General features: G+C 43.1%; 1 protein-coding gene across 1 annotated transcript in view; it reads right to left on the bottom strand.

Moving 5' to 3' along the window:
* MBOAT2 (membrane bound glycerophospholipid O-acyltransferase 2) overlaps positions 1–17,615 on the bottom strand; it is a 243,077-nt gene that overhangs the window by 67,275 nt on the left and 158,187 nt on the right. The window contains exons 5-6 of the mRNA XM_075861127.1: positions 15,733–15,788; positions 10,001–10,055 (exon numbers count right to left, since the gene is read on the bottom strand). Of these exons, the coding sequence (XP_075717242.1) occupies positions 10,001–10,055; positions 15,733–15,788 (111 nt within the window). The remainder of the gene's footprint in view (positions 1–10,000; positions 10,056–15,732; positions 15,789–17,615) is intronic.

Genomic DNA, 17,615 nt, shown 5'->3' with positions numbered 1-17,615 from the left:
TGAAGTGTCTTTCAGTCAGTCGCGTGACATCCTCAGACTGGGGGCATTCTCGGGTGTCCTGAATATCAAAAATGAGGCCTTCAATAATTTTTTCCTGGAAATCCAGGTATGTGTCTCTGCCTCTGTTTTTTTGTAGAGCACAAATGAGTTGTGGATTGCCACCTGTAACAAATAAATGGCCACTTTTTTGTACCAGGTTTTAGTTTTGCGTTTTACTAAATAGGGCTGTAAAACCTGGTCGCTTAAATCCACCCCCCCCCCATGTACTTGTTATATTCGGACACGCTCACTGGTTTGTGCTTGTCCGATGATGCCCCCCTTTCCCTCACTGCCACTGTTCCTGCGGTATGAATCGTGCTTAGCACATACACGTCTTTGCGATCCCTGAACTTGACCGCCAGCAATTCTTCAGATGCATAAGCACAGGAGTCCCCCTTTACCATGCGCTTCCCCACTAATTGCTGTGGAAAACCAATTCGGTTTTTGCGCATGGTACCACATGCCCCAGTCCTTGCAGCATGCAAATGCCTAAACAGGGGCACACTGGAATAAAAATTATCACAGTACAGGTGGTACCCCTTGTGAAGCAGAGGCTGCATGATCTCCCACACGATCTTACTGCTGGTGGAAAGATCAGGGGGGCATCCAGGAACATTTATTGAGCGGTCCCGCCCTTCATAAATCCTGAAGGCGGTGGTATATCCTGACCCGCTTTCACACAATTTGTAGAGCTTAACGCCATATCTTGCCCTTTTGGAAGGTAGATATTGGCGAAAGCTAAGTCTGCCATGAAAGTTGAGGAGGGATTCGTCCACACTTACATTCTGCTTTAGGGGTGTAGAGTTGCAGAAATAAATTATTCAGGGAATTTATTAGCGGTCTTATTTTGAACAACCGATCCCGGTTTGCATCGGTACTTGGGGGGGCCTGTGCGTTGTCATTGAAGTGGAGGAACCTCATTATTGTCTCATAACGAGACCTGGGCATTACTGCAGAATATACTGGGGTGGCTTGGGCGGGTCTTGTTGACCAGTAAGACCTAATGGAGGGCTTTTTGACAATACCCATATTTAGGGTGAGCCCCAAAAATTTTTTTAATTCCAGCAAATTGGTGGGCGTCCAATCTCTGGCATGGGTGGATGAAGGTTTCTGCCTTATATATTGAGTGGCATATAAATTTGTTTCGTGGACAATCTGATTTAGGATGTCGTCCGTTATAAATAAATGGAAGTAATCCATTTGGACAAAATTTGTATTGTCCACGGTTATGCCAGGAGTGGCAGTAAATCCGTGGATTCTAGGCCCAAAAGATGGGGCAGGTGCCCATACAAGAGCCTGGACTGGAGGGACCAGGCTGTCCCGTGCTACAGCGCTACTTGGCCCTGCGCTTTCAAGTTCTGCAGTTTCAACTGCATCAGGGACAACGTCCCCTGAAGATGAACCTGAAGTGACGCTGTCATCGTCACTACCTAAAACAGGTTCCATCTCGGACGCCATCTCTAATGCGGTCTCCGACTCAGACCACAGCATGGCGTATGCCTCCTCGGCGCTAAACAACTTCCTCGCCATAACCTAACTAACACTAACACTAACTAAACAAATTTTTTTTGTTTTTTTTGTTTTTTTTTATATAAAACACACAAACTAACTGCTATATATATATCTACACTACCGCTAACAAAAAATAAACCGCTATTGCTATATATATTATATATATGTGGATATATATATAATTATATACTCCCTACCTGCCTATTCTAATAGAATAAAAGAAAGAAAGGTAGATAGATAGAAAAAAAGATAGATGGATAGATAGATTGTATAGGTAGATAGAAATCTATCTATACAGAGAATGTTTTAGAGTGTAACTATATTTTTTGTGTAACTGTAATCTTCTGGCAGCAATTCTCCCGAGTCTCTTCTTCTCCTCAAACTGAAACAATGTTTGAGGAGAAGAAAAGAGGCAGGAGATTTACTGCCAGAAAAGTCCAAATAAAACAAATGTGGTCGCTGTGATAGGTTTTCACAGCGACCACATGTTCAGGGACCATCAGATTGTTCCCTGATACTCTGCCCAGTGCCCAGAGCTGTTGGTAACAGCGTGGGCACAGGGCTGTGTGCACGCGATCGCGTGCACACTGTTTTCTATGCAGAAATGCATGTGATCGCTGTGATTGGTTGTCACAGCGATCACATGTTCAGGGGCCAAAAGATTGACCCCTGACATTCTGCCCAGTGCCCATGGCTGTTAGCAACAGCCAGGGCACAGAGCTGTGTGCACGCGATCGCGCGTGCACAGTCTCTGAAGTGCCGCCGTAAATAGTCTATACGGCGGACTTTAGAGACCCTGACCGCTGGCCGTATATTTACGGCCAGCGGCCGGGAACCTGTTAACAGGTGTGGAGTTCAGGAGAAACTTAATGACCTACAATAATGCAATAGGCAGAACCTCTCTGAGTAAATGTAGCGGGAGCTTCATGTCAATCATTATCTCATTGATTGACATGAATCAGTTCCTATAGCCGACCATTTGCCCATTAACCACCTTTCTCGACCCAATAATAGCAATGATTGCTCGGATCGGCTGAGTGTGTATGTATACTGCCATAGAAAGGGGGAAATTCCCCTGCCAAACATCTTTTGTACCGCTTAGGCCCCATTTACATCGCGTTTGTGCTATCCGCCGAGCTTATACGTTTTTAAACACTAAAAAAGTATTGAAACATATAGCTCGGCGTATACATAGACTATAATGGGTCAAACGTAGACCAAAATAGCATCCGTTTGGTCCATGTTTGTCATGGTTTACGTTGGGATACTGTTTTTTGAAAGTACTGAAAAGCGTAGTCTGCTACTCTATTCTGTAAACATATACGCGATGTAACTTTTTTTAGCATTGATCTCAATGGACGACATATACAAACGTAATGCTATACGTTTGTATCCGTTTACATACAGTAAATCTATCTGTTTTTTTTTTTCTATCAGTGTTCACTGTAAAAGAAAAACTTATATTTTTCTTAGGTTAAAAAACGGAGATAAGAGTATACCGGCTTAGGAGTATACGCTAAACGTACACGCTATAAACAACAGACGTAAACAGAAAATGGTACATGTTTGTATACATTTTCAATCATCCACGTTTTTATAAAAAATGTATACGCCCTGCGAATAGCACAAACGCGATGTGAATGAGGCCTTATCTCCCAGATGAACAAAGGATCGTCCACTGGAAACTTTTAGGATCCACTACACAACAGATGTCATAACCATCATGGCTCCAATAATAATGGAAGTCATGACGCTAGTGTGAATAGATACTGTTGGCTGATCCACTAACGTTTATCACATGTGTATGGCCAGCTCACAGGATATGTGTGGGCTGGGCTTAATACGGGAGAATCGGGAGGAGAGGGAGACATGGAGACTAGGCCCTGTGCCATCAGTAAGGCAAAGTGATCTCTTCTGCTGCCATGTTCAGAGTGGCCGTCCTGGCTGTTTCTATATTCAGGTTTATTTAATGCCTCCAAATATGTCCATGAGATTCTCCACTGACACATTACATTTTATAAAACGGAATAGAACCATAATATATACCCACATGGTAGACATTACTCGTCATTTTGATAAAATCAATACCGTAGTCGACTGCGCTACTGATTCAGTCAAAACGACGGTTTCCTTGCACAACGGAGACAAACGGAAACCATTGGCATGGATCCGTCACCATTGAAATGTTTGTGTCTGTCAGGGCTGCGTTTCGACGGAAAGCTGAGATGGAATGTCGGAACGGAGCCCTAGTGCCGATGTGAATGAAACCTTACTCAGGCATCACAGTGGTGTCTTGAACTAGAATATTTTAAAGAATACCAGAATATCTTCTGATATGGACTCCACTGTTTCAGTAATGGGTTGCCTCAGGTTGTTCAGATCGTGCGGTCGGGGGGGGTGGGGGGAGGGGGGCAGATACACTGAGTCCTTGATGTCGCCCAACAGAAAGAAGTCGCAGGGTGTTAAATCTGGTGATCCTGGTGTCCAGGCACTGCTACTGGACAGTTCTGGGAGCCTTTATTAAGCCCCAGGGGCCCAGGCTGCCACTGATCAAAATGCCATGGTTGACAGGGATGTGATAGAGGTACCCCCCCTCCCTCTGTCAGCGGTGTGATCAGCATTGATCGCAGTGCAAGAAGGAGAAAATTCTGATCCCGACTGTAAGTGTTGGAGGATGGCTGTCAATCACAGCTGTCCTCTAGCAGGTGATTACACGGGCACAGCTTCAGTGCCTTATGCGATCACCAGTGCAGGTACATGGGAATGTGGGAAGGGGACTATGTAAAACATGATTTTGTGGCATGGGGCTAATGGTGCTTAAAGGGTTATCCGGGATTTTAAATTTGATGGCCTATCTGAAGGTTAGGTCATCAGTATTAGATCGGTGCGGATTTAACTCCCGCCCCCCTCCACCAATCTAATATTGATGGCCTATCCTAAGGATAGGCCATCAATTTTAAAATCCTGGATAACCCCTTTAAACGCAAATATTTTTGGACAGTTGGGTTTAAGAATATTTTGTGCTAACTTTCCAATTAGAAACTTTTTCAACTGCAATATATCAGCTAAAACATAATATTGATGAGCACTCCATAATAAGAGTGAAGAATTCACCAGGAGTTCCCAAGGGCCTAAGGTCTCTTGCACACGACCGTTGGGCAGTTTTTGACGGCATCGAGTGGCACCCGATAGTCTTCACGGACCCATTCACTTTAGCAGGTGAATCAGGTCCGTGACAAATGGTCCAAGTCTCCGATCCGAGGAAAGGTAGAACATGTTCCATCTTTCCTTGGATCACTGACAGGACTCGGACGGCACACACGGTCGTGTGCATGAGGCTTAATACCTTACAAAAAATATCCTACATTACCACAGAGATTGCTTTGTAATATCTGGCCCACAGGCTGGTACTGTAGATGGCAGTAAAAAGCAGCAGAAATATTCATTTGTCAACAGTCTCAGCAGGAATAAGAATTTGTAATAAATTATGACAACCTACACTAAAAGAATGGGAAAAAACGGCACAGGGAAATCGGAGAAGAGTTGATAATTTTTGTTCCCTGCAGTGACATCACCAGTGAAATTAAAAGTTACCCAGAGGAGTGATGACATAGGGGCCAGTTACCCCATAGACCCCTCTTGTCTGTATAGATGAGGACTGACAGATTGTCAAGAGCTATTTCAGTGCTGCAAACAATGGCTAAATTCCTTATAACCCGTGGTTAGATTCTCCTTACTGAGCCCCCACTTATCTGCTTAGAAATAGGGCTCTATTCACATAAAAAGTCATGCTGATAGGTGGAGGAGAGACCTGGGAAATGTCCTGCTGATTTAAATTGATCCTGCATATTGTTCTCCTGTTATACAACTTATCATTGTTTGATATAATGCCTCCGTTTGTATAGATACTGGACTCATGTAACGCTGTAACTGGACTATGTTGATTAGTGACGTATTCTCTAAAATGTCAACATATGTTCTACCCTTGATATTGACTATTAGTTTTTTTGGTACGAGGATATACTGTTTCTCTTTTTAGATTGCATATTTTTGTTTTGAGAATGCTTTATCTGTGTGAATGTAATAATTGTTAATAGATCTTATCTCTTTGAGTGGGGGAGGGGTAGGAAGGAGAATTTGGTTAAGGGCTTATTCAGACAAACGTAAATATAATCCGTGTTACGGGCATTTTTTTTAACGGCCGTTACAAGGCTGCATGTATTTCTATGGGGCTGTTCACATAGCCGTTGTTTTAACGGGCCGTGTGAAGGGCCCGTGAAAAAAATAGGACATGTCCTATTTTTGTCTGTTTTCACGGATCCGTCAATAGACTCAAGTCTATAAAGGATCCATGAAAACGGGTCCCGCACAAGTGCGACTCGGACGTGAAAAACGAGCGAGTCTTTATCATGATACCATTGGTAATACAGTGATGGCAGCAGGGAACGGTGTTTGTCCCTGCTGCCTGCAATGTATCAGGGACATAACTGCAGAGCTGCCAGCATAAGGCCTAGTTCACATGGTGTATTTTGCAGACAGAAAAAATCTGCGTCAAAATTCCTCCAGGAATCTGCCTGCACTTTTTTGCCCCGATTTTCATAGCAAAAAGTGTTTTTTTCTGCCTCCCGGAAGGACGTGCCACGTTTTTCCCCGCGAACGGCTAAAAGTTGCCCGAGAAGAAAACCGCCTCTGCCTCCCAGGGAAATCAATGGAAGGCAATTTCGACTGTATTTTGGCACTGAATCCAACACGGTTTCCGTATCAAAATTAGCTCTAAAGAACCTTGTGTGAACTTGGTCTAAATATTACCGGGTAGCCTAATTCTATACAAGGAGGGGGGATTTATTAAACACTCGAGAAAACTTGGTTTTTGTGCAAAAAAAATAGATTTTTAGGCTATGTTCACACGGGGTATTTTGCCGAGTTTTTTGACGCGGAAACCGCGTCGCAAAACTCGGCAAAAACGGCCCGAGAACGCCTCCCATTGAAATCAAAACTGCCTCGCGGGAAAAAGAAGCGACATGCCCTATCTTCGGGCGCTTCCGCCTCTGACCTCCCATTGACTTCAATGGGAGGCAGGAGAAAGCGTATTTCTCGCTGTTTTATGCCCGCGGCGCTCAATGGCCGCGGGCGAAAAACGGCGCGATAATCGCCGCGAAAATCGGCGTGCAGGGAGAGGAATATCTGCCTCAAAGTTCCAAACGGAATTTTGAGGCAGATATTCCTCCCCCAAAATACTCCGTGTGAACATAGCCTTAGATTGCCTCTGCCACTTTTAAAAAAGTGCATGGAGCTCAGAGGGAGGGGTAGGCCACCCGCAGACTGACAAATTTTCTTAATTTACAGCAGTATTTGTCGTAACATATAACGCATATCTTATAATGGGTCCGTCGAGTTCTGCCAAGGTATCCGTGGATGCAGCAATATTTTTCCTGTCAAAAACAATTGAATCTGTGACGGAGGCTTCAACACTTTATAAGTCAAATGGGTCTGTCAGGCACCTTTCGGATCCGTCTTACGACAGATCTGGTTGTGGCTCCTAATATGACTAAAAGCCACAACGCATATATGAACAGGGCCTAATAAGGTACGTATATTGGGTAATATGTTTTTTTTTAATATTAAACCCACACAAGCCTATCTGCATAACCCAGAACCAAGGATATGTTAAGAAAATATAGGAATTAGGAGGTTGAAATGTTGGATCTTTTGGAACCAACATTGAAAATTGCATAAGGAAACTGTTTAAATAAAAAATTCCTAACATAACGTCCCTATCAGATCACTGCTTTAAGAAGTACGAAACTTCTAATAAACTTCTAATAAACTTCTAATAAACTTCTAATAAAAAGGGCAGCACTGGATCTCCATAAGGAGTCCAGGCTGTCATAAAACAGCATGTGTTACCTGCTGAATTTGCAGGGCAATGACAATGAATATGAAATAGGATTATTATTGGCAGCAACCTGCAGAATTAGTGCAGATTTAGTGGAGCAGTTCACGTGTCCAGATTTTGGATTATGCATACCGAGAAACATATTGCAGGTAGCCGCTTTACAAGTCACCTGCAGCGTCCTGCTGGAGCCTGTTCAGGAATCCATTGTTAGTAGGTAAATGAGTGGCTCCGGACCACAGGCGGTGTCGCAGCCCCTGTTCTGAATATACAATGAAGCGGAGCGTTACTTTTTAAATACAATTCTCTCTTGGCTCCCTGGCTTTTATTCAGTAAACTCAGCTGGCTCTGTCACTGCTCAACACAGATCTGTAACATGAAGCGACTCAAACAGTGTAAAAGGAATGTGAAATTGAGCAAAGTCACAGGCAATCGCTGTGCAGATTAATTTGTAGAAATAAATGATTCTGTTGAATGGAGATATAATGGAAACGTACCCTATTTATAACATTATACATAGCATTACTTTTGAGGATGTTCCGAGGGCTGGGTCGCAGGGGTTGGCGGAGTAGGCGGCCGCCTAGCGAACCATTGGAAGAGTGGCTTTGTACTGCAGGTCAACCATGCTGAGTCCTATTCACTTGAATAGGCTGAGCCGCAGCACCAGTCACAGCCTCATACAGACTTTGCTGTGCCCGGTACTGCGGTGGTGGGGCCCCCTCCTTCTGCTGATCCCTTGGGCGGCCATCAATGTTATATCCTGGAAAAACCAATCAAGAGCTATTCCAGGAGCCTACCATAGATGCAGCATTGCTTACTAATGATAAAAAGTTCATCCTTATCTTCCTGGTTCATAAATAGAATGCCAGAACTATAGTTATGACTGACACGCAGACAGGACATTAGAAGAATATCGCATAGGTTTAAAGTTTTTTTTTCCATCTTATAAACTAATGGCATTTCGCTGAAATATGTCATCACTTTATGATCGGTGATGATCTGACCTCTTGGACCACCACGATCCTGTAAATGAAAAGGCCACATCGCTGATTTAGCTGCGTCCCCATTTGCTGTTTTTTCCTGCACAGAGGTGAATGGCGCCGGCTGCTCACGTAGAGTGGCAGCGAGCACCGCTGTGCAGGGAAAACTTAGAAAGGGATACAGCGCTAAATCATTCTCAGGCTCGGTAAGGGTCCCAGAGGTCAGACCAGTACAAATCACATAGTGATGACATATTCCAGCGATACACCATCACTTTATTAGACAGGAATAACCCTTTAACACCACTGGTTTGATCTTAGGCCCCTCTCTCACTACATTTAAAGTTCATGCCAAAAGGATTTTTTGATTAGGAAAAACAAATCTGAGAGGTAAACATATGGATATTTTTGTTGTTGCTGTAGTAGAGAATAATGCTACTCTTTCCAACGCTACGGTATTCGATTTTAAGTGGAATCCAATGGCAGATGGTATGCAACTTTATGTCATACCGCTGCATATATTATCGTTTTCAATCTTTTTGCTGCGTTTTTTAAATACTGTGATCCCTAGCTATTCATATATTGTGCAATGGTCTTATTAGGGGAAGACTCCATGCTACAAGTACGATACACCACTTACTGTATGACTATTTTCCAAATTCTGTGATAATCTATTCACTCCTGATAATACTGATAATAAAATTATATTAGGAAATTGCTTTTTGAGTAATCCATCAATGTATTCTGCATTGTAACTCAAAATGGAGATCTGAACATAAATTTGCGATATTCCACAAAAAAAATCTCAATTAAATCATGAGTAACTTTGTAAATACGTTTTTCTTCTCTTGTACTGATTTTGAGTTACGTGATGTTTTCTTCTCCATTCACGGATAAAGCTGAACTCAGAATTCTGCTGGTTTCCTGTTACCAGGGAGCAGTGCATTGTGGGAGTTCAGATGACACTGATACAGTTAGAGATCAACTAATAGGTTACATGCCTGACATGTCTGGAGATACACTGCTGTCTGTTTCCAAGAGCAACCAGCGGTATTCTATCAAGATACATTCATTTACGGCATATCCAAAGGACATGTTATAAATGTCTAAAAGGTGGAGATTCCAAGACTGAGAACCCCACTAATTGTAAGAACGAGGATACCCTGTCCTCCATTGTGCTTCAAAATCCGTCCATAACTATGGTTACTATAATCTATAGTCAGAATACCCCTTTAGGGCTATAAGCACAACATATTTGTTGTACCTTCCCTGTTTACAACTGGAAATCTCAGAACATTTATATGCCAAATGTGTACATAGCTTATAATGGCATATTCTAAAAGAGTGTCCTGGTATAGAAAAGCATAGTCAACCACTCTTTTCAATACAAGGGGATCCCGCAAAAAGACATACCGCACAGAATATGTTTTTGGTCAATGGGCGACATATGTAACTCTATGGCATACAGTTGCATGTTTCGGGGGCAAATCTTTGATAACATAACATTCATTTACAGAACAGCAGTTAAAAAATAGCAAAAAAATAAATCAAACTGTAAAACGTAATTTCATCTTACCTAACAGCCAGTCTTCTCTGACTTGGGGTCAGTGATTCTTCTTTACAAAAGATTCCTTAAAAAGACAGAACGGAAAATTAAAAACTTGAGGGGGATTGTCGGTGGGCAATCGACTCAAAACCTGAATTCCCCCCACAACCAACCCTCACACCCATCAACCTTAGAAATGGATTGAAGAACAGCATTCGGTATCCTCTGGATCTCCAGCTGCTGTAAGACTACACCTCCCAGCATCCTCTGCAGCTGGTGATCCACAGGTTGCACAGGTTAATCTCATGTTAGAATCTGGAGTATACTATGGAGCCGTTGCTCATTAATCATGCCAGTGTGTAATTAGTAAGTACCCATAGAAAGCATTCTAAATGACAGGGAAATAACGACACATTTACATGTATAATTACATTTGCAAGAGCTGAATAAAGAGCAGGGTTTCTAAATTCTGCGAGCGTTCAATAAAAGATGCAGAAAGCTGTTTATTTTCATCATAAAATTCTATCACTCCAAACATATGAGCTTATGTAAGAGTATGTGTCTGTATACCCTCTCCACCAATAACCCACTGCAGGAAGCTGAGCCATAGAAATAATAGTAATAAAAGTAGTATAAAGAGTAATATAAAGCAATATACATCACTAGTAAATTAAAAAAATGCTGCACTATTCTCGTTTAAAGAGGACCTGTCACTAGGTCATATAAGGTTGAACTGGTTTACTCACCTGAATAGTTATGTCTTCCTGATACCAGCGCTGGTTTTTTTTTTTCTGGACCCCCCTGTTCCAGAGATATGCCCCACTGTTATGTTGGCTCCCTTTATGCTAATTTGCTGCAGTTAGCCAACAGGGTGGAGCTAACTTTCCTGCCTCTGATGCTGACCAATCAGCGCGAGGAAGCCTGAGGGTAGTTCATCCCCTGTTCGCTAACTACAGCAAATTAAAGAGAGCCAACATAACAGTGGGCCATATTTCTAGAACATAGGGTCTAGGAAAAAAAGAAAAACAGCGCTGGAATTAGGGAAACAGGGCAGTAAACCAGTTCAACTTATATGACCTAGTGACAGGTCCTCTTTAATGCTACATGATACTAAAGATGAACTGGATGGACTGACCTACTTCGTGCAACAGTATCAGAAGTTACTAGGAACTTTCTATATGCTGATATGGCAAGATCATAGAATAACAATTGTGGATGCTACTTATTGGGGGACATTATAGCTGACACTAATAGGGGCACTGTGCTTAACATTGATGGGGCAATGGGGCTGTTATTTCTGGGGGCATTGTAGTTGGCAGAATCTGTAATAAAAAAAAATAGTCTGTGATTTAGCTGGGGGTAGTTGTGCAGGTTATATCGGTATTCTGAGCTATAGACTCATACTACTTATCATTAATTTTTGGCTGCCCCTGGTGGCTTGTATTCATAAGGGCAACATCAATGGGGACATTGTAGCTTTGGCTAATACCGGTAGTATGGGGGACTGTTATGAGTGAGGGGGCTATCGGCATGTTTGCCTTGGGCATCAAAAGAGCTTACTGTAGCTCATCCCTGGGAGAGCTGAAGCAGGTTCAAAGGTTGAACAACTAGATGAATAGATGGGATTTTTAAATGATAGTCTGGAAAAATTGGGCTAGTTCTTGGGAAAAATCGCCTTATATACTATCTTGTTAACATAACGATGTTTAATTGACTTAGGGAAATTTTCCACCTGCCATGTGGGGTCAAGAAGGAATTACTTTTCACCAATACGGTAAAATTGGCTACATTTTCCATGTGGATTTTGTTTTCCGTCTCTCTCCTGATCAAACAGTCGGTTCTCTATGCCCTGGTGTGTTACGAAGCCGATGGCACTATATGTGACGCCTTATTGATGTCAATGAGAGGTCAAATACGGAAACGCATGAAGAAAGGGTATGACGCTTCTTTTTCCCGCAAGCATTTCTGCTCACAGGGAAAAAAACGCCTCCGCCTTCCCATTAAAATCAATGGGAGGCGTTTTTGCAGCTTTTTGTGTAGTTTCCGACGCAGTCAAAAACAGCTCCGAAAAACTTTGTGTGAACATACTCTAACTGTGTCCCACACTGCACTGCTCTCTGGCAACAAGAAACCAGAACAATTCTGAATTTCGCTTTAGACATAAATGGAGAAGGAAGAATCATGTAACTCAAGATAAGCAAAATCTTTATATAGTTACTCAACATTTTGTGAAGATGGGGAACGTTGTAAGTTGAGAATGGTGCGTGTGGTTTTGGGCATGGATCTATGTTTCATGAATGCCGGGTATATAATAATTATTTATTCAGTATTATGCACAGGAGTTTTCTACCAGTCAACAAAATCCTGTGAGTGTTGTCCATTAACCCACCGGTGCTCTTGTTAATAACAGGCACTAGACTCATTGTTGCCATGCATCTGTGTGCATTCAATTTCATGGCTGTTCTTCAGTTCATGCTCAACCTGACTTGTGTTAACAAGAAGCCCCCTGTGAGTTGGAGGTATTTTGGGGGCCGCTTTGTTAAGCTGATGAATGAATGCCGAGCTGTTGTCACGTCACCTATATTGGATTGTGATTTCTCTCTAGAAATATCACATTTGATAAATATGTTTATGAGAAGTTCAAGGACGTGTTATCAACGTCGCTCTCCTTCCAGCAGTAATATGAATGTAGAAGAGAAAGCAAATACGTGGCTGGAGGTGGTTAGATTACGGAAATGCTTCTATCTAAACTCTCTCTCTCTCTTGTTTGAAAAAAGATTATTACAGCAAATTTCTGGGCAAAAACTCCTATTTAAATTTACAGCATTAGAGCTTTTTTTTTATCATGTTCACAATCAAATTTTGCCAATTCAAATGTTTGTGTTGGGGATGGGAAGTGATGACACAAAATAGAGGCCAGGATGGTTTGATCCTTATTTAGCCGCTACCTTGACCAGTATTTGCTCTTGCGAAGTGAACCGTGCAGTGCCAATACTAATTCCCAGTGGCAAATAGATTCTAGGGCCCCAACAGCAGGCTTACAGAACAGACAGCCCTAGGACCTTTCTAGGTCCCAGGGCTGACTGCAGAGGGTTCCCCCAGTCTCCAAACGCGTCACCTAGTTTACGATCGAAGAGGGGAGTCCCCTTTGATCATGCTGTGATCACGGACCACAGCGATCAAAAGGTTAAACCGTTCAAGTAGACGTTTCTCCAATCCCAGTTGTATTCAGGAGACTGCTCCAAGTACCCAAGCTGTTAGTAACAGCTCCTGCTTAAAGAATAAGCGCTCACTGTCCTTTTCTACAGTGACGGCAAAAGACGTAGATTCTGGACCTGTGGGCGGTCGTTAAGGGGTTAAGAGGAAATGGGTGAAAGTTGGCAAATCAACAAACTCGTGTACAGCTCATCTCTAACAGACACTATGGGCAGTCATTTAACATAAGCTTTACATAAAGCTTCTGCTTCCGGGCTCTATCGTTTTTCCCCACTGTATCAACTGACATGCAAACTATATACTCAGCATGTGATGATCAGCGTACATAGTATCAATACAATGGGATGACTAAATTACAATTATGTCACTCGCCAACTATCGCAAAAGCATTTGTATACATGATAGAGGTTGAAATAAAATAACCTATTACCAGAGGAAAGCCAAAATTACCATTTCATTTGTATCTTTAACGTTTCAAGAATGTTTCTGTTTTTGCCTCCATGGGATTCCACCCAAAATAACCATTTTATTATTATGACTAAATTGCTATTTGAGGCCTTTTTTTTGTGGGATAACTCGCAGATTTTCAGCAATGTTTATGGGATTCATATAAATTGGCGTTTAATAGGAAACAGTTTTAATGGCCACAAAACTGCTCACAGAGCGATATACCAGAGGGGAAGGGCATCGTAAACATACCTCTTGTCTGAAATAGATGTTTAATGACGGCTCTTGAAACCAATCAGGAGACTGCTAGAGCCATGACTCAGGGGGGCGGGGCTGTCAGCGCTGCAGTGAGGAGAAGCCAGGAGCGCTTCCACATTAAAGGGCTCTGTCACCAGATTTTGCAACCCCTATCTCCTATTGCAGCAGATCGGCGCTGCAATGTAGATAAGAGTAAAGTTTTTGTTTTTTTAAAACGAGCATTTTTGGCCAAGTTATGACCATTTTTATATTTATGCAAATGAGGCTTTCTAAAGTACAACTGGGCGTGTATTGTGTATGTAAATCTGGGCGTTTTTACTTCTTTTACTAGCTGGGCGTTGTGAATGGAAGTGTATGATGCTGACGAATCAGCATCATCCACTTCTCTTCGTTACCACCCAGCTTCTGGCAGTGCACAGACACACAGCGTGTTCTCCAGAGATCACGCTGTGACGTCACTTCCTGCCCCAGGTCCTGCATCGTGTCGGACGAGGAGAGGACACATCGGCACCAGAGACTACAGTTGATTCTGCAGCAGCATCGGCGTTTGCAGGTAAGTCGATGTAGCTACTTACCTGCAAACGCTGATGCTGCTGCAGAATCAACTGTAGCCTCTGGTGCTGATGTGTCCTCGCTCGTCCGACACGATGCAGGACCTGGGGCAGGAAGTGAGTGACGTCACAGCGTGATCTCTCGAGAACACGCTGTGTGTCTGTGCACTGCCAGAAGCTGGGCGTTGTGAAGAGAAGTGGATGATGCTGATTCGTCAGCATCATACACTCCCATTCACAACGCCCAGCTAGTAAAAGAAGTAAAAACGCCCCGATGTACGCACATAATACACGCCCACTTGTACATAACTTTAAACACGCCCAGTTGTACTTTAGAAAGCCTCATTTGCATAAATATAAAAATGGTCATAACTTGCTTGTTTAAAAAAAAAACAAAAACGTTACTGTAATCTACATTGCAGCGCCGATCTGCTGCAATAGGAGATAGGGGTTGCAAAATCTGGTGACAGAGCCTCTTTAAGTGTCTGCTTCAGTGGCACTTGCGACCGCAGCATCGGGGGAATTAAACATAGATTTCTGGGTCAAGCAACTTGCATGACCGATACAAAGGGTGTGTTCACAATGCCCTTCTCTATATCGCTCTGTCAGCAGTTTTGAGGCATTAAAACTGCTGACAGATTTCCTTCAATATATATGAATTTGTTTAAAAAATAAAATAAAAATGAATGCATAATAAAAGCAATTCGCTTCGATTTTGTATTTAAAAATGTTTAATTGCTACCAATTAAACAGTGTTAAAAAAGTTAAACGCCCGGGATCTGAGTTATCTCCCATCCTGGCAGTCACCGTGGCAGAGTCGTTGTTGATCACAGCCACTGTTCTGCGGCTAGGCTCGTGGTTGGAGGTCTTGTGCCTGTGAGCCCACTATCACATACATGCATACATGTGCCTGATATTGCAGGAATTGATTAAATCTCAATATCATGTATATCAGTATACCCCAACCTGTGGCTCTCGAGAACTCTGCATGTGGCACCCCAACGGGTGGCAGCAATAAATACTATTGTGCCATAGCGGCACCACCAATCTCATAGTATTACTAAAATTTAACACTACGGTCGAAAAATATAATTGTTAATAATCACTAGGTTAAGCGCTAGATGACTTGGTCAAACTTTTTCCCTCTTACCCAGTGTGGCTCAATACCGCCTCTCATATTATAAAATATATGCTTCATAGAAATCAACACAATCACATAAAAGGGACATGACATTACCATTAATCTACTTTAAGTCATTCATTCTAGTACAACATAACATGTCATCTCACCATCTCGGACTTCAAAAGCCAAGCTTGTTATTTTCTGTGTCATAATCATCATTGGCCTTTAGATAAAGAAAACAAATAAACATTTTTACAATAATAAAAATATTAATTATAAAAATTAAAAAGCCAAACAAAATTAAGGCTTGATTCTGCCAGCTGCATATGTGACCATGAAACAAAACCACCTTTTGCGCCAGCACGTGGCCGCTCCAGCCAGTGAGTGAGATTCACTTTATTGCTTTAGCAAAGTAAACACAGACCGTTGGGGTATTTAACACTGGCGTATGAGCTTTTTTCCTTATGATATTGCATACTTAGCTGGCAGGAGTTTATTTTAAGTTTTTTTCTTCTGAGGCCTGGAAAACCCCATTAAAGGACGAGTGTCACGAAAAAAAATTTTTGGATATCAATTTGCATAAAATCTTTTATTTATGTGTGTGTTTGTGTTTTACTTTTTTCTAACTTTTACTTCACTATGGGGGCTGCCATTTTGTTTTTCATCTCTGTATGTGTCGATTAACGACACATACAGAGATGGAATACGGCAGCTACAGTGCATAGGAGTCAATGAACGGGAGCCGTTCCATTGACTTTGCTCTCTGGCTCTGTACTGCGCAGACGCAGGTCAGAGTCACACAGAGCAGAGCAGCTGTTTGCAGGGAGAGAGCAGGCACCATCTTGAAGACCAGCTGCACTGCAGGTAAGATGTGTGTCTCTGCATGTCCCACGCTCTACCTCACAGACCCCCGCTCTCGTGACCCCCGACGGGCCCCCCCCCACCCGCGGCCCCCCCCCCGACGGCCCCCCTCCCTCTTGTATGAAGGACACATGATGAAGCTGTACTGGGAAAGCCCTGAACGATAAATCCCTAGTTGTGCTGAGACTGTTTGGGGATGTGACTAATGAACCTCTCAGTCTCAGCACAATTAGAGAGATTTATCGTTCAGGGGTCTGGGAAAGCTGGGTGACCACCATTACCCCTCCTACTGGAGTATGAGAGGTTCATTAGTCACATCCCCGAACACACTCCAGTAGGAGTATTGGTGGTCACCCAGCTTTCCCAGACCCCTGAACGATAAATCTCTCTAGTTGTGCTGAGACTGAGAGGTTCTTTAGTCACATTCACAAACAGTCTCAGCACAACTAGAGAGATTTACCGTTCAGGGGTCTGGGAAAGCTGAGAGGTTCATTAGTCACATCCCTAAACACTCCAGTATGAGGGGTAATGGTGGTCACCCAGCTTTCCCAGACGCAGATATAACCAGAAAAGGGCTGGATGGACGGGCTGAGGGTGCACAGGGTTTTTGGTGATCCCCCTCTGTCATGTGATCGGACCTAGGTTACCGATTCATCAGACGGGGTTCATGTGACTATAAATCTGTCCATAACAAGAGACAGTGCACTCAGGACAAGCCCTGCCCTCATGCCGTAGTTGTGTGGTTCTGTCTACAGTGATGGCGGTGGGTGGCTCTGACACCCGCCTCCCCCGTCGGGTCATCTCAGGACAGAAGGGGTGTCCGGATTGGAGACACAGCGCCGCACCTGTCCTCAGGTTGTGTCTGGTGTTGCAGTTCACCTCCATTGAAGTGAATAGGACAGAGCTGTAATACCACACACGACCTGAGGAAAGGTGCGGCGCCATGTTTTCCTGGACGACCCCTTTAAGACTTTTCCCGTGTGTGTGTGTGTGGCAGAGCGGAGTGTGCACGGGCGCCGCTGATACTTCATAGACGCTTATCAGCTGTTTTGAAGAATCAGCGGCGAGCACCCCCCCACCCCCACACACACACAAATCCCCCAAACACGCAAAATCAAGTGTAATCAAGCGTTTTTTATGTGGTTTTGTGCACGTAAAATGTGCAAAAAAAAAAAACATGTCAAATACA

Source organism: Rhinoderma darwinii, chromosome 4 (assembly GCF_050947455.1).
Source record: "Rhinoderma darwinii isolate aRhiDar2 chromosome 4, aRhiDar2.hap1, whole genome shotgun sequence".
NCBI lineage: Eukaryota > Metazoa > Chordata > Amphibia > Anura > Rhinodermatidae > Rhinoderma > Rhinoderma darwinii.
This window is presented reverse-complemented; position numbering and strand designations above follow the sequence as displayed.